General features: G+C 52.8%; 1 protein-coding gene across 9 annotated transcripts in view; it reads right to left on the bottom strand.

Moving 5' to 3' along the window:
* The window catches only part of ARHGEF10L (Rho guanine nucleotide exchange factor 10 like), a 158,774-nt gene that overhangs the window by 106,638 nt on the left and 26,645 nt on the right, over positions 1 to 25,491 (bottom strand). For 6 of the 9 annotated variants that reach the window (XR_010321309.1, XM_064281365.1, XM_023552016.2 and 3 more), the window contains 7 exons: positions 24,592 to 24,675; positions 18,579 to 18,742; positions 9,428 to 9,536; positions 6,690 to 6,796; positions 4,163 to 4,240; positions 2,746 to 2,925; positions 562 to 678 (listed from right to left, as the gene is read on the bottom strand). Coding sequence is in view for 8 of the 9 variants with exons in the window: in XM_064281365.1 (XP_064137435.1) it covers positions 562 to 678; positions 2,746 to 2,925; positions 4,163 to 4,240; positions 6,690 to 6,796; positions 9,428 to 9,536; positions 18,579 to 18,742; positions 24,592 to 24,675 (839 nt within the window). In the remaining variant the exon portion in view is untranslated. Of the gene's footprint in view, positions 1 to 561; positions 679 to 2,745; positions 2,926 to 4,162; positions 4,241 to 6,689; positions 6,797 to 8,838; positions 9,029 to 9,427; positions 9,537 to 18,578; positions 18,743 to 24,591; positions 24,676 to 25,491 lie in introns of those variants that run through there. The other 3 variants (XM_064281366.1, XM_064281368.1, XM_023552021.2) reach the window with 3 other exon arrangements.

The raw sequence follows: 25,491 nt of genomic DNA, 5'->3' as shown, positions 1-25,491 counted from the left end.
CTCTGCGTCTCAGGGGATCAGGGGCAGCCTGGGCAGGGGGCTACACAGAGGGATACTCTCTCTTGCTTATAGAGGACTCTGAAGTTTTTCAAAGTCCTTTAACCTCTATTCTTCCGTGTGATCGCCAAGATACCCCTTTGAGGAACGTCCCTCACTCTTTTACAGATGAGGGAAATGGGCCAGCTCAGCAACCCCCTGAGCCATGCATGAACACCCTCGCCCCTAAGCCCAGTCCATCAACGCCCAGTCCACCAGGGAACACAGGCCCCAACATGCTGGGGTTACCCACGGAATTACCAAGGTCCATGATCCCAAGCTCCTTACTGACACTTTAATGCTTTATAACTCTTCTCTTGGGCAGGGGGAGGGAGGAGGGCAGGAGGGAATAATTTTCTCCCTATGGGATATGGGATGCCCCAAAGGGAAGAGTCAGGTGTCTGGGCCAAAGCAACAATGCAGGTCCCTAAAGCTGCGATTAGAGGGCTCCCTCCCTCCTGAGAAACCTCCTCCTCACACCCCCCATCACCAGCAGCCAATGCCCTGAACCATCCTAGGCCCCACCTTGAGGAATTCAAGGAAGGCTGGCTTGGTGAGACAGGCCTTCTTGATGATGGACATGGCGTTGGTGAAGTTGTTCACGTAGTCACTGTACACGTCTAGCACCATGGACTTGGAGAACTGAAACAAAGTGCAGGTGTGGGCGTGAGAACCACATCAATGCAGGGAAGAGGCAGCACAGCCGCCATTCACCGAGCCTCACGGTGATGGGCCAGAGACTGACTGGGATGATCTCAACCAGCCTCTGAGGTAAGTAAAAGTATCAGCCCCCTTGACGGTAAGGAAACCAGGTGTTACAGATTGAATTGTGCCACCCCGCCCCCCCCCAAAAAAGATATGTTGAAGTCCTAACCCCAGGTACCAATGAACACAATCTTGTTTGGAAATAGGGTCTTTATGGTTGTTATCATTCACGTGAGGTCACAGAGGAGTAGGTTGGGTCCTAATTCAATAGGCGTGGTGTCTTTAAAAAAGAGAAGAGACACAGACATGAAGGAAAGGTGGCCACGTGAAGATGGCGGCAGAGATTGGACTGCAACACCTACAAGCCAAGGAGCGCCAAGGATTGCCAGGAATCACCAGAAGCTGGAAGAGGCAAGGCAGGAACTCTCCCTGGAGCCTTCAGAGAGAGCACAGCCCTGCCAACACCCTGCTTCAGACTTCTGGCCTCCAGAACCGTGAGACAATAAATTTCTGTTGTTTTAAGTCGCACAGTCTGTGGTGCTGTGTTACAGCAGCCCAAGGACACTCATCCACCAGGACTCAGAGAGCTGCAAGGGCTTGTGGGAGGTCACAGGTAGGAGTGGTAGGGCTGAGGGACAGCTGGGGGTGCTCCTCCATGTCTGGGCTGAGGAGATTTTGACTCCAGGTCTCCTCCCCGAGCCTGAGCCCACAGGTCAAGAGAAGAGGAGGGAGGCAGGGAAAGGTGAGAGTAGAGTTCCTTTTGCTATATCCATTTCCTCACCACTTCCAGGAAATAAAACTCCCCTCGCCCTCCCTCCGCAAGGACAGCACCTCTGACCCCTTGCCAGGGGCAGTGCACCCCAAGTTTGAGCTGCCAGGACAAACATGGTTTGCCTGGAAGTAACCACTGTCCCCCCGAGTCCCTTGGACACTAACCCAGGACATCGGATCTCTTTAGTGGTCTATGGAGTGCTCTGGTTTTCAAAAAAATGTGTTTTCTTTTAAGCAACATAAGCCCAATGACCTAAAACAGATAAAAGTGGAGTTCTACCCTCTTGACCCTCCTTGGCCCCATGAATCTCTGCAGCCCAGAGACTTTAGTTTGAAAACCACAGGTCCAGTGCACACCTCATTTCTCGGATGGGGAATCCAAGTCCCAGAGGGCCCAGGATCAATCCAGTGTTATAAAACAGAGCTGGGACCAGAACCAGGTCTCCTGAATCAGAACCAGAGCACGTCCCTTGACACCACGCAGCACCCTTCTGGGGCCAAGGACATGGTCTGTGCTCACATTTCAGACAGCACCTGGTGAGGCAGATTCAGAAGAGTCGGGCAGCTGCCCAAAGTGGCTGGGAGACCAATCGAGCCCCTGGTGCTGCTGCCTACCTGGGCAGAGCCAGGACAGTGACCTGGCTTCACTGGCACCAGGCCTGGCAAACATCTCCAAGAACATACTGGGCATTTCGAGGTGTCACACCGCCCTCAGCTAAGGCCAGGAAGACTCAGGCTTGCCACTCCTTTGACTCCAATAGCTTGGGCAAGGTTGACCACAGTAAGGCTGGCTGTGGTTTCACCTTGGGGGGCTGGGGAAAGAGTTGGGGTATTCCACACTAACCACGTCTACTTTATAAATTGTGCTCCTTTAAAATATGTGTTGGAGTCCTGACCCCTCTACCTGTGGATGCAATCTTATTTGGAAATAGGGTTTTCTTTGTTAGGGTAACGAGACCATATCAGTGTAGGGTATGTCCTAAACCAATCACTTCTGAGAGCCCTAAAGAGCAGCACAGACACAGAGCAAGGGCAGATGCGGAAGAGAGATGCCACATGAAGGTCACCAAGGGACTGAGGAACAGAAGCCAAAGGAGACCAAGATCTTCCCCCAGAGCCAACAGAGAGAGAGGCTTCACCCATTGCTGGCGCCCTGAACTTCAACTTCTGTTCTTTAAAACCACACACTGTGGTATTTCTGTGACAGCAGCACTAGGAAACCAAGACACCTACCGAAGCCACAAAGAGGTCCCCGATCTTCTCGGTGGAGTCCCACTCAGCCACGCGGGAGGACAGGGCAATCTGGAACATGGAGTGGCAGTGCAGAATCTCCTTCACGCGGAAGAACACCAGCTGGCACTTGCGGACGCTCAGTACCTTGGGCTCCATCTCCATGAGGGGGTTGCGGTAATCCTGCCAGGCGCAGACGGTGGTGAGCACTCTGAAGGCCAGGCACAGCCCCACTCATCCACCTGCTCTGGTGGCTACGTGGACAAGGTCATCAGAACTTGGGGGGCCATGGACGGCCTTCCTGTTGGGGGAGCATTCACCCCTCACTCCTCCTCTTTGCTACTGGAAGGCTCTCCATGAATATAGCATTCTGGCCTCTCTTTGCCCAACCCAGTGCTGCCCTGCCCCCGGCTTATGTGTCAAGTTGGGTTGGGAAGAAAGCAGCTCCATGGAGGCAGGGCCCTGAGGGCAAGGCTGGCCCCTATTTGGATCTGCCTAGGACTGAGACATCCCTGGGTGATGCAAACAGTTAAGACACTTGGCTGCTAATTGAAAGGTTGGAGGTTCAAGTCCACCCAGAGGCAACTCAGAAGAAAGTCCTGTGGATCAACTTCCAAAAAATCAGCCACTGAAAACCCTATGGAGCACAGTTCTAACACACACGGTGGGGGAGGGGGGGTCATGAATCAGAGTCCACTGATAAAACTGGCAGAGGGCTGAGCCAGCCTGTCAAATCAAGCAGGGATGTGGGAGCAAGCTCATTCGGCTTCCCACACCTAGCACCACATTCTCCAATCAGAAACAAGTCAATATCTGAATCTCTCCCTGCCTGACAGCTGGGCTTCCTCTCTGTGGAACCAAACTCGGGAGGGCAAGAGAAGGGTGCTGTTAGCACCCCCCAACCCCAACAATTCCCTTCCCTGTTGGCCTCACTCAAATAGCCCATGACATTCAGGCAACTCACCATTTCAGGAGTTCAATCTATCGGCCAGGTTGGCACACCTTCCTCAGGTCCTACAAGCATCTACTTAGCAATCCCTGGGTGTCCTGACGCTAAGACAGAGAGCGCAATTATACTCCCTGCCTCAGGGAAGCTCCAGGATGATGGGGAGATGTGGCCCCTGCTCCAAGGAGCGGCCAGGACGGTGAGGACGGCACGGTCCCCTCCAGACATGAAAGTGACCACCACGTGCCCTTGATTCTTCAGGGCAGCCCTTGTTTCAAAGAATCCCCATTTTGTTTCAAAAAACATGGTCGCTACTGTGAATATGAGTACAAGGAAGTCTTGATGTCCCCCATTTGGAGGTCCTGCTATGTCCCTAAAATAGTGTTGGCTCTTAGCCCCTTGCCCTGGAAACTTCCTGCAGCCCCCAAACCCTCCTCATAAAGTGCCCCTCTGGAGCCTTCCCTGCAGCCTTACCTGGAGTATCCGCTTCAAAGACTCCACATAGCTGCCTTCGCTCTGCACAATGGAGCCCAGGATGTGCCTCCGGACTACCTGCTCAAGCCAACAAGCACAGCACAGAGTGAGCACCTGCTGTGTCCAGAGCCCCACGTGATGGGAAGACAGGGCAGTTGCGGCCTCCAGAGGAACTGACAATTATGGGACAGAAGTGACCCATCCCTCCCAGATCCTGCTCCTGGGGTCACTTGTGCCTGGCTGACCTGTGCTTCCTCCCAGACCCTTCTGCCCAACCAGAGAAACACCCACACTCCCCAGACAGCAGAGAGCCAGACCCCGAATGGGGTAGGGAAGACACCATCCCTTAACCCAGCAATAGACCCCCACCCAGTATCTGCTGGCATGCATCCAACAATGGGGAAATCACCAGCTCACCCCATGGTGGAGGGAAGCTGCCTACATTTTTTAAAAGCTCTAGCAGAAAATTATTTCCAGATTAAACTGAAATCACATTTCTTTTAGATCTAACCCTTGGCCTACCCCTCTTCCACAGGTCAGTCTTTGGGGTGCCCTCCCACCCCACTAAGCAGCCTCCGCTTCAGGACAGACCTATCCAGTCCTTTTCCTCCTGCCAGACTCATCTCTTCTTGGCCGGAATCATTGTCCTTCCAAAAGCACAGCCCCACAGAGGGCACCATGGCCCTCAGGGGCAGCCTGGCCAATACCGGTCAAGCATGGTATGGCCTGTAACGCCCTCCCCTGAATGTGGCAGAGCGATGGGTCCCAAAATGTGCTCCACATTGGAAATGCCTGAGGAGCTTGAAAACACCGACACCTGGCTCCCACCTCTAGACATTCTGACTTAATTGGTGGGATGCGACCTGGGTATGGGGGTTTTTAAAAGCTTCCCATATGATTCTATTGTTCAGAAAAGGTGGATAGAGTAAGATATTAACGAGGCTCATGATCAAATTAATTGTATTGATGGCGATGTCTCAACTCATGAAAGGTGTCAGATGTAAGATGGGGGAGCTTGTCCTCCTTGGTCCAGGGCTTGGTGGGTCCAGGGCTGGGAAGGTGGCTAACCCCACTGTACCCTCTCAGCTGTCCTGAGAGCATCAATACAGGCGCCCCTACCACTAGCCCCATCACCCCCTGCTCCCCTCAGCCCACTCCTTCCTGCCTCAGGCACACCCTGCCCATTTCTTCCCACTGCCCCACCTGCACTCCAGGGCTGACCATGGACTCCACAGCCCCAACAAAAACACAAGGCCACTGTCCCCAAGCGGCCCCACAGCTGCAGGCATTGTCAATGATCCCAGGTGCCCAAGATGCACCCAGAGCAGGATTCTCACCCCCAGCACCATGGCGTTTGGGGCCAGGGAATTCTTTGTTTTGGGGCCATCATTAGAGGGTGTTTAGCATATTCCTCTGCCCAGTAGATGCCAGTAGCAGTACCCCTCCATCTATGAGAGCTAGTTATGTCTCCAGACATTGCCAAACGTTCCCTGGGGGACAAACTCACGCTCCATTGAGAATCACTGACCTCGAGTAAGGAGTAACTAAATCACCTGATGTGGGATATGCTGAAACCTGGGGTCTGCCCTAGCTCTGATGGTGACAGGCTGTGTGGTCCTGGGTGGGGATGGGAACCATCAGGAGCCAGGCAGCTAATGTAAATGAAGGAAGCAGCCAAGGGCTACAGTGAACTGCAGAGCGAGCATCCAGAGAAGGAGGCAGGTTCTCCCCCTCAGCTCCAGGGAAGTACACCCGGCAGCAAGGTGGCCAGTGTGGCCATGTCTTCCTCATTTTCAAAGGGGCTAAAAACCAGGATTTTCTGCCAATGAAAATCAGCAATTCCCTCCCCCTGAGCTTACTGCCCCACAGGTCTCGAGTCTCGTCCTCACAAGCAGAGGGAAAGAACATGGGCTCTCTCCCTGCTTCGAGGCTGGGAGCACCGGGGTCAGAAGGAAAATATGACTCAGCCAAGGTCACAGTTCTGGGGTCCTGGTATCAGCATGACACTCAGAGAGAAGGAGGGTACTACTCAAAGAGCCCGAACTTCTGGGGGGGCCCTGGCAGAAGACAGGTGGACCTAGGGTGGGGGCTGGGCACCTGCACTCACCTCCAGGTCTTCAATGGGTTAGCTTAGTTCAATGCTCTCCAACCATTGTTTATTGAAACTACAGCCCCTTTCTTCAAACAACATCTTGTTTTAAAACAGGGAAACAGGAGCTGCTCTGGTTGCCGTGGAGGAGGGAGGGAAAAGCTCCAAACGCTGGGGCTCCACCTCTGCCATATCCCAACCCCTACTCCTTACCCGCCCAGGTCAACAGCATGGAACTGGCAGTGTCCAGTCTGAAAAGTCTCTGGTTGAGAAGAGAACCCAGGAGGACCCAGGCCTGGCTGGGGCTTGGAGGCTCTGCCAACAGCCCGTGACTGTCCCTTCCCCTTCAAGACCCAGACCAGTATGACCCCAGCTAATGATAAGCTCTGACCCCCAACCATTCCTTCCCCTGAGCCCCCCCTCATTCTCCCCACACACCTGCTGAGGGCTCAGGCCATCGGGCATGGGGCCCAGCTCTGGGGCCAGGGGCTTGATGTCTGAAACGCTGACCTCCAGGAGCCCCATGTCCTCCTCCTCCGAGTCACCTGGAAAGTCAGACGGGCTGATGATGCAGCCAGGGACAAGGACAAGGCACCCTTCTCAGGCCCAGAAGCAGAGAACCACTCTAGACTAGCCTTGGGATCCGGGCCCTGGGGGATGAACAGGTCCTGGGGCCACGGGGTTGGGAGGAGGGGATTTGTGAGGCAGTCCCCTGAGCCTAGAACGGTCCATCAGGGAATATGCATGAAAGTGTGAGTGAGTAAGTTACTGAGTGAGAGAAAGAGCGAATAAGTGACTTAGTGAGTGAACAAATGAGTCAGTAGGTGAGTTAGTAAGTGAGTGATGGAATGAGTGAATGAAAGGGTGAGTAAAAGGAGTGAGTTACTGAGTGAGGGAGTGAGTGAGTTAATGAGTGAAGGAGTAAGTTAGTGAGTTAGTAGGTGAGTGAGTGAGCCAGAAAATGAGTGACTGAAGGAATGAGTGAGCAAGTAGGAAAGGAAATGAATGAGCAAGTGAGCAAGGGAGTAGGTGAACAAGTGAGTGAGGAAATAAGGGAGGAGGTGAGCGAGTAAGGAAGTAAGGGAGGAGGTGAGCAAGCGAGTGAGTAAGGAAGTAAGGGAGTAGGTGAGTGAGGGAGTAAGTGAGGACATAAGGGAGTAGATGAGCGAGCAAGTGAGTGAGGAAGTAAAGGAGTAGGTGAGCAAGCAAGTCAGGAAGGGAGTAGGTGAGTGAACAAGTGAGTGAGGAAGTAAGGGAGGAGGTGAGCGAGTGAGTGAAGAAGTGAGTAGGTGAGCGAGCAAGGGAGTAGGTAAGTGAGTGAGTAAAGAAGTAAGTGAGTAGGTGAGTGAGAGAGTAAGGGAATAGGTGAGCAAGTGAGTAAGGGAGTAAGTGAGTGAAAGAGTAAGGAAGTAAGGGAGGAAGTGAGTGAGTGAGTGAGTGAAGAAGTAAATGAGCGAGTGAAGAAGTTAGCGAGCAAGTAAGTAAGGGAGTAGGTGAGCAAGCGAGTGAGTGAGGAAGGGAGTAGGTGAGTGAATGAGTGAGTAAGGAAGTAAGGGAGGAGGTAAGCGAGCGAGTGAGTGAGTGAAGAAGTAAGGAGGAGGTGAGCGAGTGAATGAGTGAGAAAGTAAGGGAGTGAGTGAGCTTGTGCAAGTGAGCGAGGGAGTGAGGAAGTGAAGGAGTAAGTGACTGAGGAAGTGAGTGAGGGAGTAAATGAGTGAGTGAATCAAGGAGTGAGTGATGGAAGGAAGGAGTGAAGTAGTGAGGGAGGGAGAAAGGAAGGGAGTAAGTGAGCAAATCAGTGAGTGAGGAGGTAAGTGATTGAATGTGTGAGGAAGTGAGAAAGGAAATGAGCATGTGGGCAAAAAAGTGACTGAGCGAGGAAGTGGGGGAGCAAGGGAGTGAGGGAGCAAGAAAGAGAGAAAATGAATGAGTGAGCAAGCGGAAGAGTGAATGAGTGAGGAAGTGAGGAAGCAGATGAATGAATGGCCAGGGAGGGAACACAAAGCAGCATCCTGGGAGGGCCCAGGCTCTCAGAGTAACTCTCCCAAAAGTCACTGTCCCTGCTCAGACCCGCCCACTCGGGCTTGGCACAGGCCAGTCTGCCCATGTCCCCATTACCAGGCACTAAAAATAGTTTTCTTCCTGACTCCTAAAAGAAGGAAGAAAATAAGCCCCAAGAAGAATGGGCTATTTGGCTTTCTGCTTTCATTTAAAAAAAAAAATGCAAAGACACCCAAAAGGGAAAAGTTCATCTGATGTCTGACAGACAAAGTGGAGTGGGTGGGGAGGGACACCAGTGGAGGACAGAGAAAGCCAGACAGGGTGAGTGGACAGAGCCTCAGCCTGGGAGATAGCGTCCGAGAAGGCAGGAGGTCAAGTGGAGTGCAGAGGTCTGTCCTTGGAGGGCTTGGCCCCCCAGAGAGCAATGCTGGCACAGGGCAGCGGGAGCTGGCCGCTCAGTGGTTCTGGAACCCAGCCATGGCCAGGGACAGCAGGAAGTGGGTGCCTCGGGACAAGGGGGAAGAAAGAAAGAACTGGCCATGGCTCCGCGGGCTGAGGGAGCAGGGACACCACGGCAGGCTCTTACCTGAGCAGGAGACAGAAGAGGAGGAGGAAGAGGGACAGCGGATGACAGAGTGGGGGTGGGAGTGATGAAGGCCCTCCTGCCTGGCCCACATGGTGCCCCAGGCATTGCTCCGCACCCACCCCAGGCGCCGGCCGCGCAGCTTCCTCTTCCCCCATGCACCACTGGGTAACATTCTTGGCTGGCGATTTGAGCCCTGCTGTGGCTATTAATAATGCCTCTGGTGGGAGGGTCACTTTAGGAAAGGCTTGGGGTTACTGGGCGGAGTGGGGAGGGCCTGGGGAGAGCCTGCTGGCCAGCCAGCTGGCCTGGCGGGGGAGGGTGACAGGGGAACAGTCCTCAGCCAGCCGGCCTGTCTACTCTGTTCTTTCTCCCAGCTACTCCACTAAGTTTGCAATGGCCACCTAGCCTGCTTGGCCCCTCCCTCATCAGAGGCCAGTGCAGGAACACTAGCTGAGCACCCAACACTGTGCCAGGCGCTGTGCATGCGCCAAGCACAGTGCACACCTCACCCTGGCTCAGCTGCCAGAGCATGGAGCAAAGGCACACCCTCCCCCTCCCCCATCCAGCCCGGCCTGGGCAGCGGCCTTACCGAGAACGTCTTTCCTGTGCAGAAAGGACACTTTGCGCATGACAGCAATTCTCGTCTTCTCCAGCCCGTCTTTGGTTCCGCTCTTGGCGGCCTTCATGAGCTGGGTCATCTGAGCAAACGTAGAAGGGCTCATCAGAGAAGCTGAGGGAAGGCCTGGGACGCCTGCCACCAAGGGCTATCAACACCACCAGGCTTCTCAGCCCGGCCTGCAGGCATGGGACACCACCTAGGTCCATTCCCTCCCAGAGAGGTGAGCAACAGAAGCCAGGAGGGACAGGGGAATGCCACCCTGAGAGACGTCCTGAGGGGGTGAGGAAAGTGCCTCCTGTTCCTAGGCATCTCCCTGGGGAAACCGTCTTTATGATATATGGGCAGCAGGAAGTAGATGCCACCATGACACCTGAGAAGAAAGAGGGCCTAACCCAATTTTTTTTCCCTTTGGGACAAACTACAGAAGTAAGCATCAAATTAAGAAAATGGCATGGCACTGTGGGCGTGACACTGTGGGCATGGCACTGTGGCACAGTACTGTGGGAATGGTACTGTGGATGTGGCCCTGGGACTGGCACTGGGTTGGCACTAGGCATGGCACTGGGGCATGTCACTGGGGGCATGTCACTGGGGATGGTACTGCAGGCAGCACTGGGGTGTGGCACCAGGGGTTGTACTGGAGGTGTGGCACTGGGGGTGTGGCACTGGAGGCTGTACTGAGGGCATAGCACTGGGGGTGGTACTGGAGGCGGCATGAGTGTGTGGCACCGGGGGTGTGGCACTGGGACTGGCACTGGGGTGGCACTGAGGGAATGGCACTAGGGGTTGCACTGATGGCATGGCAATGGAGGTTGCACTGAGGGTGTGGCACTGGGGGTGGCATGTGGGGTGGCACTGAGGGTGGCATGTGGGGTGGCACTGAGGGTGTGGCACTGGGGGTGTGGCACTGGGGATGGTACTGAGGACATGGCACTGGGGTGGCATTGAGGGTGTGGCACTGGGGACAAGGCTCAAGGCCTGGAGTCAGAGGCCTGGATTCAAATCTCAGCCCCCCAGAGGTATGACTCTGGGCAAGTCACAGAACCTCACTGAGCCTTTGTTTCCTCAGTCAAAACTGAGAAAAACAGCAACCACCCCTCCCGCCCCAGCAGGTTCCAGGACAAGGTTCTGGGACAGACAAGGTCTGTGAAAGCACTCTGAACAGTAAATGTGCTGTACAAATGGTGATTATTTTAGGGGCAACGGAACCCATTGAGGAAGCCCGTTCCTTGCCCCCCAAACAGACAGGTTTCTGACTGAGCCTTGCCTGGGAAAAAGGGAGATGGACGGAGTTGCTGAAGAGCAAGATACAACTTCCCTTCTGTGTGGAGGGTCTGTGGGCTTTGGGGAGGCAGCAAGCCAAGCAACGCATGAGCCACATGAAGACAGAAAACCTGATGGGGACAGGCACCCTGGGAGCAGGGAGGCCCTGGCCTGGGAAGAGAGCTGCCACCCCCTAAATCATTCTTTTGCTCCCAACCATCCCCCTCAGAAGAGAATGGGCAATGATGGAAATGTAGATCAGTGCTGTCTAATACAGTAGCTACATGTGACTATTAAGCACTTGAAATGTGGCTGATACAACTGAGGAACCAAATTCCTAATCATATTTAACTAATTTAAATTTAAATAGTCACCTAGCTACCAAAATGGACAGCACGGTTCTAGGAAAACCCTCTCCTGCTCAAACTCTGCTGAGGGTGGGGAGCACTAGTCTGGGGAGATGTTTTCTGGTCTCCTCTGTTCTCACTACCACTCCTCCAAGCAATCTCCTAGTCCCCAGCTTAAGGGACCCAGGACTTCCCAGGGGGCTGGACGAAGACAGCGTGTTGGAAAACCACCCAAGGTGTGGCTGGGAAGGCAGGGTGGTCGCTCTTCAGGAACAAGGCTGGGTTTCTGGAAACAAGCAGCAGGCAGAAAAGGGAAGTCCCCAGCCCCTCCCTTCATCTCTGTGGTATAACCATCAAGCAGTAGCTCTTGGCCTTCTGAGGGGGACAGTCACAAGCACCTTTGAAAATCCAGTGCATGGGAGAGATGTCAACCCCAGAAACTGCACATAGAAACTCATTCTCTTCTGGGACACATCCTCTTTGGGGGCGGGGGGGGGTCACAATCCCGATTGGACACCTCTGTTCCAGGGTCCAGTTTGTCCTGGCAGGAAGCTGTCAATGGGGCTGTCCTACAAGGCCCCCACAATGGTCTTTGGGGATCATTGGAAGCCCTTCTCTTGGCATTTTCCTAGGCACAAAAGAGCAATGGGCACATGCCCAGGAAGGTGTCCCTATGCCAACTGGCCATGTCTACCAGTATAGAGGCCAGGGCAGGCTGTGTGCTGGGGAGAGCACCCTGGTCTTAGACTCCACCCTTCACTTGCTCCATGTCCTTCTCTGAGCCTCAGCTTCCAGAAGGTATACCTGCCCTACCCCCGGGTAACGAGCTTCTCAGGAGGTATCTGTGAAAGGGCCATATAAACAGCAAAGGGCTCCCCCCATTCCTCTGGTGAGCCCAGAGGCTGCTGATGTGGGCAGTGCTATACAACGCAGAGCACTCAGGCCTTGGTATCAGGTGGACCTGCGTTTGAGACCCAGCTCTGCCGCTTACCGGCTATGTGACCACTGGCCCGTTACTTAATTCACTGCCCTCATTGGTTTCATGCTAAATGGCAGTTGATTCCCAGGCTGCCAAGGGGACTCAATGGCCAGTACATAAATAATAACAATGGCCACCATTTACTGAATTCACCATCTACTGGGCTCTTGGGTTGTGCCAAGTACAGCACCAAGCATCTTATCGACCTGTTGTCATCTCATCCTCACATCCACCCTAGGGCCCTGATTCATAGACAAGGAAACTAAGGCTCAGAGAGGCCAAGTGACTGGCCTAGGATCACACAGCAGGGAGGTGGTAAGGCTAGGCCTCAAAGCCAGGCCACAGGCCTCCAAAGCCCATTCTCTTAACAACAGCACACAGTAGGTGGCCAATTAATGGGCGCTACTGTGTCATTGTCATCATTATCCTGAAGACTGAGTCCCATCTGAGAAGAAGGGACTGTTTTAAAGACTTCCTCACCTTGTATCTCCAAACAGCTTGGCAGGGAGGAGTTTCCAATGTCACCAACTGTTGCATTTTTCAAAGTGTCACCCACTATGGTTAAATATGCAGATTCCTGGGCCCCACCCCAGACCTAGAGAATCAGCATCTCTAGAGATGGTGCTCAGGAAGCTGCATTTTTACAAAGCACCTCAGGTGGTTCTGAAGCCCCTAAAGTTCAAAGGAAGAACAGGAAGACTCATGTGCAGGTAGGGTTTTACGTGAAGTGGGGTTTGGGGGCAAGATAGAGGAAGAACCTGGAAAGGAACAAGCTGGCCAAACTCAGCTGGCTCCAGGCCTCAGAGGCAGCACCAGGACTCAGAGGCAGGTGCTGGGGGTTCAGGCCCACCCTCCACTGCCCAGGAGCAGCAGGAAAGCCTCCTGGAGGTAGCTGCAGCTCAGAAATAGCCCCCACCAAGGACTTGGGAGGGACAGACAGACAATACCTTACAATCGTACTTGTGCTTCAGCTCCTGCATGTCTCTCCCCCCAACTTTTAAAGCCAAGATGTCTCTCTTAGTCCTGGCGTATCTCTCCTTTAGCCTAGTCAGGTCTGGAGAAAGCTGGAGCCCCCAAGCGGCCAGGCAGAAGGAGAGCAGGTGAGAGGAGCAGGCGGGACAGGCAGGAGACAAAACACAGACAACAGAGGAAAAAGGAGACTTCGGTAAAGTGGCAAATGGACAACTTGGGGCAGGCAGCATTCGGAGCCAGAGATGACCAGGGCCCAAGCAGCAGTCCGGCCAGGCTCCTTCCTGGGATCTGCTCCAGCAGCATCCAACCCCAACATGCCAGGCAGCTGGGGGCTGGGTCTTTGCAGCAGAGAATCCTGGCTGCTGGGGAAGAGAGGCAAGAGGGGAACAAGCCCAGGGTTCCCTCCCTCAGGGGAGAAGAACAATGCTCTGAGGCAAGGACTGTATCTTGGTCATCTCCCCGCCCCCAGGGCCCAGCATATAGCTTATAATATAGGAGCTTCTCAGGAAGTATGTGGGATGGATGGATGGCAAATGTATAGATGAGTGGAATGGGTGGGCAAGGGGATAAATGGATGAATGGGCAAACATATACAAAGATGGATGGGTGACTGGCTAGCTGGGCAGATGGATGGTTGGACAAGAGGATGAATGAACAGACAGACAGACGGATGAGTAGATGGATGAGTAGGTGAACAAGGAGATGGATGGATGGATGGTTGGGTGGTCAAGCAAATGAATGAATGAAAGATGAAGGCAATTATGTGCTTGTAAATATTTAACAACCATCTCTCCAAGAAAAAAAGAGCCCTGCTTTGTACCATTCCATGATATGAATACTCCCACCACGATCAACTTCAAGTTACCAATGTGATCTCACTGAATAGAGTTGGAAAGAGATGCCACAATTGGTTCTTGTGAGCTAGCACAAGCTGGCTCCATCCCATCACTGGAGGAAGGGGTAGATAGAAGAGTGGATGGATAGATAAATGGACGGATGGAAGGAAGGAAGGGTGGGTGGATGGGTGGACGGATGGACGGGTGGACGGACGGACGGATGGATGGGCAAGACTTCTGGGAGGATGGGTGGACGAATGGACAGATGAACAGACAGATGTTTAATTACATGAACTGTCTAAGCAACAGTGATATTTAGTAAAGTACACAGAAGGCCAAGACAGGTACAAATTCAAAAGTAGTACATAAAGCAATCAAAAGTATGAGCTCTGGAGGCAGGCAGGTCTACATTCAAATCATGGCTCCCTACTCACTAGCTGGAAAACTCCCTTTACCTCTCTGAGTTGCAGTTTCCTCACCAGTAAAGTGGCCATAATCATACCTACATCACAGAAGATTAACATGTAATGAAAAATACATGTAAAGCCCAGAACTTGTTAAGCGCTCAAAAATGGAAGCCATTATTATTGTTGTTGTTGTTGTTGTTAGGTGCCATCAAGTCAGCTCTGACTCACAGCAGCCCTGTGTACAACAGAATGAAACACTGCTCCGTCCTGCCCCACCCTCACAATCGTTGTTATGCTTGAGCCCATTGCTGAAGCCACTGTGTCAATCCATCTCTTTGAGCGTCTTCCTCCTTTTTGCTGACCCCCTACTTTACCAAGCATGATGTCCTTCTCCAGGGACTGGTCCCTCCGATAACATGTCCAAAGTACGTGAGACATAGTCTCGCCATCCTTGCTTCTAAGGAGCATTCTGGTTGTACCTCTATCAAGACATATTTGTTCATTCTCTTGGCAGTCCACGGTATATTCAATATTCTTTGCCAACACCACAATTCAAAGGCGTCAATTCTTCTTTGGTCTTCCTTATTCATTGTCCAGCTTTCCCACGCATATGAGGCAACGGAAAACACCATGGCTTGGGTCAGATGCGCCTTAGTCATAGAGGTGACATCTTTGCTTTTTTTGATTACTCTTATATCTTTTAAATTATAAGTGCTCAATATTTATGTTAATTTATGAATGGATCGATACATGGATGGATGGATAGATGGATAAGTGGGTGGGTACGCAGATGGGTGAATGGAAAGTTGAATGGATAGAGGGATGAGTGGGTAGGTAGGTGGGTAGAAGATGGATAAATGGATGAACAGGTATTTTCTTTAATCTCATATGTGATGCTGAGAACCAGCTCAACCAGGTACTGGCTGTGTGACCCTAAGAACATTACTTGACCTCTGTGAGACTGTCATGTAGGTTCTCTCATCAATGAAATGACTCTTAATGTTAATAACACCAACCACTCTAGGGTGTTAAGAAAATTAAATGAAACTACTTTGTAAACTATACTGCTCTAGGCAAATGTTCATTACTGTTATGCAAAGAAGTATGCCAGGACATGGATCCTCCTGAGAGGTACCCAAACCCATTGCTGTTGAGTCGATTCTGAATCATAGCAACCCTACAGGACAGAGAACTGCCCATAGGGATTCCAAGGGGCAGCTGGTGGATTCAAACTGCCAACATTTTGGTTAGCGCCAAGCTTTTAACCACTGTGCCACCAGGACTCCAAGAGGTACCCAGACACCTAGAAAACTAGGGAGTTTGGGGTTCAGACCGTGTCCTGTTTCATCTTTAAATAAGATTAGCACAATAAAACATAAAGCAACTGGGCCCTTGCTAAGGGTCAGAAGCAGTAGGAAATATTAGCACCAGAAGTTGATTGCTGAGTTGGCCAGATCAGAGCAGGGAGTGAACGAAGCTGAGATTGGAGCTGGCATTTCTGCATGTGCCCCAGGTTCTGCCCAATCACCAGCCAGCTGGATCCCAGTGGCCTTGATTATGAAGAGATCACAATCAGAAAGCGGGAGAGTTCAATGCAGCCCATACCACACTGGAAAGAAATTCCCACTGACTGTGGATGCCAGCCAGCGGGATACTTGTTAATGTAACAGGGTGAGGGTGCTGCTTTCACCTGGGCCAGGTGCTCCTGGGTCAGGAGGTCCCTCCACAGACCCTTGCTCACTTTCTTGGGCAAGAATCTACCCTCTAGGGCTGACCTCTCAAGACATCCGAAGGAGGGGCTCCACCAGTTCTCTTGTAGCTGGCAGGGTGATGGACCCATGGTCAGACAAGGGCAGGACAAAACATTTCCCCAGACCCCTGCACCTAAGTGCCCTGCAGCACACACAACACACAGCCAAACAGTGGTGGCCCCAAAATAGCAACCACGGCAAAGCTAGGTGGAGGAGCAGGTGCACCCCAAGCAGCTCAGGAGGCAAAGCCCCGCAGCAGGGCTCAGTGGCTTTCCTGTGCAGAAGGAGATGCCAAGAGGAAAGGCCCTTCCACAACCTCCTGTCTCCCTGGGAGTCTGCTGTTAGCGGGGCAGGCAGGACATGGGCCACAGCCAGAGAAAAAGGCCTCATGGTTAGAAATTCCAAGACCTCTGCCACACTGTTTATCTGCTGGGGGAGAGTCCAAAGCCCCCCGCCCAAGGGCGTGCGGGACGTAAGCTCACAGGCAGCCCCAGAGACGCCATCCCAGGGCCAGCCCTGCTTTTCTCAGAGTACCCGAGGGGCCCCTGTGGCCAACAGGGCAGAACACTGGTTAACAAGCAGACTGCTGGGCCCACCCAAACTCTGAACCAGAATCCCTTGGAGAAAGGCCCTGACATTGGCAGTTTCATCCAACCAAACCCATTGCAATCAAGTTGATTCCGACTCATAGCAACCCTCTAGGACAGTGTAGAACTGCCCCAAAGGGCTTCCAAGGAGCAGTTGGTGGACGCAAACTGTCAACATTTTGGTTAGCAGCCAAGCTCTTAACCGCTGTGCCACCTGCGCTCGAAATTCTGACGCCCACATAAGTTGAACAACCGCCACCAGAGCTGCCAAACCCCATCCCTTCTTCCCTCCAAGAGAGGCCTACAGGGAAAGAGAAAGGGACCATGGGAAAGCCAAGGGACTAGCCCAGGACTCAAGGGTCCATGTGGTTCCACTGTCCAGAGCAGGGCTGGGAGGCACAGGTCCTGCCCACATATGGAGAGGGGGCCGGTGGCTTCATAACCTCCTCCCTTCAGAGCACATGAAGCAGACATGGGCCTGCTCCTGGGTTCCTGCTGGGGCCAGTCTTCCCACCTGGAGCACCTTTCCTATCTCTCCTGGCTTCTGGGCCCCAGCCCCAGCCCCAGCCCCACCTGCCTCAGAAGCCTTCTCTCCTTAGTCCCACCAGAGCACAACCCACAGCAGGCATGTGGCCAGGCTGTACACAAGCTCATGTTTAACAGAAAGGCATTTCTGTCTTTCTTTCTGAGAAAATGTTTCATATCCAGGACCTCCTCCTAGACCAGGAAGGCTCACCGAGACTGGGTGGTGTCTTCCTGTTCCTGTGTATCCATGACACACAATCCAAGGATACGGACCTGGCACACAGTAGGTGCATCATAAATCTTCATTTTTCACTAACAAGACATAAAGGCTGTCTTCCTTGGTTCACCCCGTGGAGGCTCAGCCCTGAGGAGGCCAAGGTCCAGGAGAGAACTGCTCAGCCTCCCAGGCTCCCTGAGGACTTGAGGAGCCCATCTTAGTCAGAAGCAAAGCTACTTAAAACTAGGCATGGGTGCTGCTCTGGTCAGCATCTCATTCCCAGAGAGGATTCCCCAACCTCTGAAATGGGCAGGAGGCACTAGGGAAGACTTGGGGGCCTCCCTCATAAGGTTTAAGATGACCACATAGCTCCAGCTCCAGCCTAGAGCACCTATTCTCGTCCCTGCCCTGTCTTCAGATAGGACTGGCCACAGACAAAGCTCTCCTGCCTGTCTGTGTCCTCTAAAAGGAGCCTAAGAGGGACCCAGTCACCTCTAGTCACGCAGGGCCTAGCGGGAAGCTGCTTCTGTTAAATCCCAGCTCTCAGCATGGACAGAACCTGCCTTCTGGTGGCTTCTATAGAACAATATGGGAGGAACAAGGTTGTCATAGCAAAAAAGGAACAAGACAATCCACTTCTCTGGGCTTCAGTGACTCTCTCCATGAAGCCGGCAGAGTGGTCCCTGTCCCAGACAGACACACCAGAAGACCCAACTACACCAACAGCACTTTGAAAGGGCGAGGGTAGAAGCCCGCTGGCAGCTGTCTTAGCCAGGTAGCCTCCACTTGCTTGCTCACTTGCCCAAGGCAGAAAGGGCTGTGTGGGTCTGAGGTTTAGGCTGACAACGCATCCTTTAGGGGAAGAGAAACCAAACTGATGTGCTCCACGGGCCAACTCTAATCAGTTGGGTGGACTGCCTGGAGTCTTGTGTTGAGAAGGGTTCTGAAGCCAGATCTGAGCCCAGCAGGAAGGAGCACCAGGATTGATTGATGGGGTCTGCCATAGGAACGAGGTGGGGCGTAGGACCTGTGCCAGGTATTAACTGTACCCAGGTTTCAGGCTTTCCATAGCTAAACAGCCATGCCTGTGGATCATTTCCTGTAGGGATCACCTGGGCCTCTTTTCTCCCTCTCACTATGGATTACTGGGAATTACTAATGTCTCGACACAAGTCTCAGGCCTGGCCCTCACCACCCACATGGTCTCGGGGTGAGAGATGTCTCCCGTCCCCCTCACCTTGGGCTGGAAGGACACTCGGTGCTTGGCGGGCTCTGCCTCCAGCTTGGCCTCCTCCCCCGAGTCCTCGCTGTAGCTCTCGAACTCGCTGGAGCTCCAGCCTAGGTCGTCTGCCACCCGAGGAGACCCGTCCCGGTGCGCATCCTCCAGGTTCCTCTCTGCCCCTGCCGGCCAAGGGACAGGGCTGGTGAGCAGAGGCTCTGAGGCCCCAACCTACCAGACAGTGAGCCTCACACCCAACTTTTGAGCCCGGGCGGGGGCAGGGGTGGGGATGGGATGGGCGTGGTACTCAGAATGAGGCCCAGGCCCTGGGGTTCCAGCTCTTCATTCTCATCTATAAAAGGGAGCAATGGCACTACAATGTCCACTTCTCAGGGTGAGCCCATGAAATAAGGCATCTGACACACAGCAGGTTGTGTATTTCCCTTCTATTATCAGCATTACCTTCTGCAATCTGAGTGTTTATTCTGGGCCTTCTTGGCATTTTTTTAGTGGAAAAGAGAAGACAGACCTGGGATCAAGTCCTGCCTCTGGCTCTCAGCTCGACCTTTCTGGCCTCAGCATCCGCAGGGGTAACATGGTGATGGTGGGGAGAATTAGACGAGATGGCACAGGAAGGCGCCTGTACAGAGCCTGGCATGGAGCAAGCCAGCCATGAATGTCATCCCCTTCCGTTGAATCCCTCGCCCCAAATTGGAGTTTCCCAGGTGGGTCCAGGATGGTCCAGCAGGGGGGCGCACCTGGCCCCAAATCCAGGAGCAGTCCCTTTTCTTCAAAAGTTCCATAAAAAAATGGCTCAGGCTGAAACTTGGGGACCAAGAGCTGATGTGGGACCCTCCAGAGGCCTCGAGGACAAGTACCACAAACGCTAGGGGATTCAAAGTTCTTGTCAAGTTGGGTGTGAAACACCACTTTCATGCTGAGGTGGGAAAACCACTGACCTGGGGCCAGAAAACCAAGGGCCCAGGCCCAGCTCCACCACTGAATGGCTGGGAGACCTCGGCAAGTCCTTCAGCCCCCTGGGGCTTTGGTTTCCTCATGGATTACCTAGAGATGAACTACAGACCTCACAAAAGTGGGGTCGGGCTCCAAAAAGCACATGCAGGTGAAAAAGCTTTGTTACCACAGAAGAAATTATTATTGGGAAGCATTTAAAAAATAATGTGCCCAAAAATGGCATGCACTAGAGAACAGGGAGCTTTGGTATCAGAGGCTTCCCTGTAAACTGGGATAATAATAAGCTGATTTAAATTTAAAAAAAAAAAAAAAAAAACTGTTGCAGTCTCATAGCAACCCTATAGGATAGGGTAGAACTGCTCCACAGAGTTTCTAAGAAGCAGCTGGTAGATTTGAACTGCCAACCTTTTGGTTAGCAGCCAAGCTCTTAACCACTGCACCAGCAGGGCTCCAAATCCAAAAACCCAAACCCAATGCCATTGAGTTGATTCTGACTCATAACAATCCTATAGGACAGAGGAGAACTGCTCCATAGGGTTTCCAAGGTTGTAAATCTTTACAGAAGCAGACTGACACATCTTTTTCCTGTGGGGCAGCTGGTAGGTTTGAACCACCGACCTTTCAGTTAGCAGCCAAGCACTTTAACCACTGCGCCACCAGGGTTCTAAATAAGCCGGTAAGTCACATAAATAAAATACATATAAAAAGCTTTGAGCAAAGAGCTTGGCCCATGGTAAGCGCTCGGTAAAGAGCAGCTGATCATTATTCATGGGGGCTCTGGGTGGTTCAGGTGTCTACATGTTCACCCAGAGCCCCCCACCTCTACCCAACAGGAAAACTGGAGGTGGGGGGAAGGGAGGAGGAATCAAGGAGACTGTCAGCCAGAGAACCAGCCAGGTCCACTGAGGCTTATCTAGAGATTCTGGTCCAGGATTGGAGTGAGCACGAGGTTATTTTTAAGCAAAAGATAATAGTGACTAATGTCCCCCGGGAGTGGAGCAGCTGGTGAACAGGCTGTAACCTTTAAAAGGCTGGGCTGATTTTCCTATTACTGCAGGGGAGGCCCCATGCCCTGTGACCAAGGGACCCAAGCCCATTTCTTGGGGAGTTGTGGGATGACATCAAGGACATCATACATGAAGAAAGCAAAAGGTCATTAAAAAGATAAGAATGAAAGAAAAGACCAAAATGGATGTCAGAAGAGACTCTGAAACTTGTTCTTGAACATAGAGTAGCTAAAGCGAATGGAAGAAATGAGGAAGTAAAAGAGCTGAACAGAAGATTTCAAATCGCAGCTCAAGAAGACAGTGAAGTATTATAATGAAATCTGTGAAGACCTGGAGTTAGGAAACCAAAAGGGAAGAACACACTTCACATTTCTCAAGCCGAAAGATCTGAAGAAAAAATTCAAGTCTCCAGCTGCAATTTTGAAGGACCCTATGGGCAAAATATTGAACGACAGAGGAAGCATCAAAAAGAAGATGGAAGGAATTCACAGTTACTTTACCAAAAAGAACTGGTCGACATTCAACCATTTCAGGAGGCAGCATACAATCAAGAACTGATGGTATTGAAGGAAGAAGTCCAAGCTGCACTGAAGGCATTGGTTAAAAACAAGGCTCCAGGAATTGATGGAATACCAATTGAGATGTTTCAACAAACAGATGCAGCACTGGAGGTGCTCACTCATCTATGCCAAGAAATTTGGAAGACAGCTTCCTGGCCAACTAACAGACAGCGATCCATATTTGTGCCCATTCCAAAGAAAGGTAATCCAACAGAATGTGAAACAAGTAGAACTGTGAAATAAGGACTAAGATGAGCCTGATCGAGCCATGATATTTTCAATTGCCTCGTGCCTGTGGAAGCCAGACAATGACTAAGGAAGACCAAAGAAGAATTGATGCTTTTGAATTATGGTGTTGGCAAAAAATACTGAATTTACCATGGACTGCCAGATGAAAGAACAAGTCTGTCTTGGAAGAAGTACAGCCAGAGTATTCCTCGGAAGTGAGGACGGAAAGACTTCATCTCACATACTTTGGCCATGTTATCAGGAAGGACCAGTTCTTGGAGAAAGACTTCATGCTTGGTAACGAAAAAGGTCAGCAAAAAAGAGGAAAACCCTCAATGAGATGGATTGACACAGTGGCTACAACAATGGGCTCAAACATAACAAGGATTGTGAGGATGGCACGGGACTGGACAGCGTTTTGTTCTGATGAATACAGGGTCACTATGAGTCGGAACCGACTTGACAGCAGCTAACAACAAGGAGCCCTGTGAGGAAGAACTTCAGTAGCATCTGGGATGTCCATCTTCCCATGCCTCCATGGGGCTAAACCACCCACCACCACCCACCTACACCTCCAGCATGCAAGTGTGCAACATTTCTCATTGGATTCTCCCAGCAGCCCCATGTGTCAGCAGGGTACAAATCCCCACTCCCTGCCATCAGACAGACGAGAAAACAGAGGCCTAGAGGAGAGAAGTGAGTCAGGTCAGACAGTGAGTGGGTGACAGGGCTGCAGACTCCTAGGCCAGCGCTCCATTCATTCACCGCACGGCCTTCTTCTGCCAACCCCACCATCCTAACAATCACCCTGCAGTGCCAAGCAGGCCTGGGGCTCGTTTAGAAATATTCTCTCCAGTGGAGACGATGTCACCAGTTTCCTCAGCCTGTGGCAGAGCCCCGAGTACCAACTCCTCAGCCTCCAGGGGCCTCACAGGGGTCCTGTCCTCTATTGCTTTGTGCCTTCAGCTTCACTAACACTCATGATCACAGCCATCCTATCTTAAAGCTCAAGGCTCTATATCAATTATCTCTTGGAATCTTCACAACAACCCCCTGACACAGCTCTTACTGCCCCAATGTTAGACGCACCAGTGTAGGCCCACAGCTGTCTGGTGTGGCCCTACCCAGAGATCTGGGAGTTCAGGATGACCCCCATATTTTATCTGAAGAAGTCAAGGCCAAAGACTCAGAGCCTTGTGCTGCGATCAGTGACAGAGTCAGGATTTTAACCCAGGGCTGGCTGGGGGTACCTTGGCACAGGAGGCCCGCGCCTCTTCTCTGAGCCCAGCCAAGCCCACATTAGCCCCACAGAGGTCCATGCTAAACTACTGCCTGCTCCGTATCCGCCATCTGGGACCCTCCACAGGGTGTCCTGCTAATAGCAACCACGCTGTTCCCACGAGGAGAGCATTCCCGAGGGCCAGGCCCTGAGCCAAGTTACCTGTTGCCCTGGAGTCAACTCTGACTCATGGAGACCCCACGTGCATCAGAGTAGAACTGTGCTCCACAGAGTTTTCAGTGGCTGCTTTTTCAGAAGGAGATACCAGGCCTTTCTTCCAAGATGCCTCTGGGTGGACCTGAACCTCCAACCTTTTGGTTAGCAGCTGAGCACCTTAACCATTTACACCACCCAGAGAGAGACTCCTGAGCTGAGCTACTGGCAGCCTTGTCTCCTTCCATCCCCCTATAGCCCTGGTGGTGGGTATTTCTGTCCTCAATCTGCAGGCTCAGAGCTGGGATGCAGACACAGGCTGTCTGGCTCCCAGGACACCGGCTCTTAAGAACATCGCTGTAAAACCCCAGGATGGCAGGAATGTGCCGGATTCTCCACAACCGCTCAGTGAACACTCAGGATCCAGTCATTAGTCACTTAGTTGATTCAAGTGAGAAACAGCCCGACGGGGTTAAACAATTCCCTGGGACTCCTAAGCTGCTCAGACCTCCCAGCTCTGAGACCTTCCTACCCACTGTGCTCTCCCCTACCTCTCCCTGGATTCAAAGGAGCCACAGCAGGGAAATGGGCTCTGAGCACATCCCAGACTCGTTAAAGGGATGAGCACGTGACTGGCTTTCTGTCCCTGTCCCTGGGACAGAAGTCGGACTGTGGCTCTGGGGGCCCTGGGGCCTTGTTGTGTTGTCTGTGTCTCCGCCATTGGGGTGTACCGCCCAAGGATGCTTTGTCAACACAGAAGAAACAAGACATTGAGAATGCCACGCAGCTGCCCCCACCAGACCTGGAGGTCCTCAAGAGCACAGCAGTGTCTCCCCCATCAGGTAGAGAGCCCCTGAAACAGGCAGAGTCATGCAGTAGGAAAAGCAACAGCTGTTGAAACCCTGCCTGTGTGAGGGGGCCAGGGGTTGAGCCTCTCTGATGTGACTGTCAACTTGGAGTCATGGCCCAGCCCTACTGACCTCCCAGGGTGGGTGGAAGAGTGGAAGCAAACAGGCATCCTAAAATGCCACCCAACCCCTCCTAGGGTGCGGACAGAGCTGGCGCTAAAGTCAGAATGACCCAGGTTCAAATTCCAGTTTTTTTCCTTGGAGATTCCATTCCCAGTGCCATCAAGTCGATTCTGACTCATAGCGACCCTATGGGACAGAGCAGAACTGCCCCATAGAGTTTCCAAGGAGCGCCTGGCAGATTCGAACTGCCAACCCTTTGGTTAGCATCCGTACAAGCAGATTACCTGGGACAAATATGAACCTAGGCGCCTCACACGTGTTCAACCAAAGATGGTTATGACCGGCCACTGTTATTCAATATCCTTCCTACCAGGGAGTCCTCTCTTCTGCAGGCGGAGCAAAAGGCCTAGCTCCAGTAGGACTTGTCTCCCCACTCCCCTTCCTTCCCCTCTGTGGCCACAAATCTCCTCAACCCCGTTCCTCCTGGGCCCTCCCCAAGAGCAGGGGCGGGGCTTTCCCCAGCTTTAGCCCTCTACTGTCTGGCTCAGCCATCTGTTCATCTTCCTCAACAGCCCTGAGAAGCCCGGACTATTACCCCACATTCCAGAGGGAGGAGGCAAGGCTTGGAGAGGTAGAATGCTCACCTGGGGACCCACAGCGAGGAGGGTCCTCGCCAGTGAAGCCCAGACCCCTCACCAGCCCGGTCCAGCCTTGCCCTGAGCCATCTCCACCTGGCCCTGGATGACTGCAGTGGTTTCTACAAGCAAGAAGGAGGGGCACTGGGCGGGGTGGGGATTGGGAAGGAAATGGAAGGAGAAGACCCTCCCCTGGCTCCTGAGAGAACTAAAAGGGCCATACCGGGTTGATGGGCATCCAGGTTCTCGCAGGGGACGTCGTCATAAATCACATCTTCTTCCAGGGCAGGGAAAGTGAACCGTTCGACTGGGAGTGAAGGAGAGAAGCACAAATGTGGGCGTGAGCGAGCGGAGGCGGCTGCAGGCTGACATCAGGGCTGCACCAGATGGTGCTCCCTCCCAGCAGCGCAGCACCCCACCACTCAAGCTGCCGGCGCCAGCATCGCAGCAGTGCAGCTCAGCCACTTGGAGCCCCAGCCAGTGCTCTCAGGGGATGCTGGCTCCCTGGCCTCTCTTCCACAGCACCTTCCCAACGACCACAGCAGACCTCCACCTGCTAGCCCCAAGCCTGTCCATCTGGCTGACACGGCAGCTGCCCGTAACATGTGCAGAGAACATGAAGCAGTCCTGGCACCACCACCCAGACCCCAGGACGAGCCCCACCTCCTGACGCCCCCTGAGCAGGGACCAGGAGGAGACAGGTCCCAGAGGTGGGCCAGGGCACTGCAGCTCTAGTGAGTAAGCGGGAGAAGGGAATGGATTTGGAGAGTGGGGTTAAAGAGAATCCCCCAAAACTCAGCCAGCAGGGTCCTGGTTAGTGACAGGTTAAGCAGATGAACACACCTCTCACCCCAATATCCCACTGGGCAGGCTGTGGGCAGAGGGCACACCCTACTATCCTAGCAGTAGGCCAGAGGTGAACTTTCCCAGATGAAAAAGTCAAGGAGCTGTTCCCCTCAAAACTATGTGCCCAATCTCTGCCTTCTTAAGGGGGTGGGAGTGGTCCCTGACCAGGGCCTGTCCTCCCCGCACAGGCCTTGCCCCCCAGCCCTGAGAACTCTGTGACGTGTCCCTTGGTCCTAGCGGTCTTGAAATCCAATCCAAGTGTCACCCCCGGCACCCT

The sequence above is a fragment of the Loxodonta africana genome, chromosome 3 (genome assembly GCF_030014295.1).
Source record: "Loxodonta africana isolate mLoxAfr1 chromosome 3, mLoxAfr1.hap2, whole genome shotgun sequence".
Lineage (NCBI taxonomy): Eukaryota > Metazoa > Chordata > Mammalia > Proboscidea > Elephantidae > Loxodonta > Loxodonta africana.
This window is presented reverse-complemented; position numbering and strand designations above follow the sequence as displayed.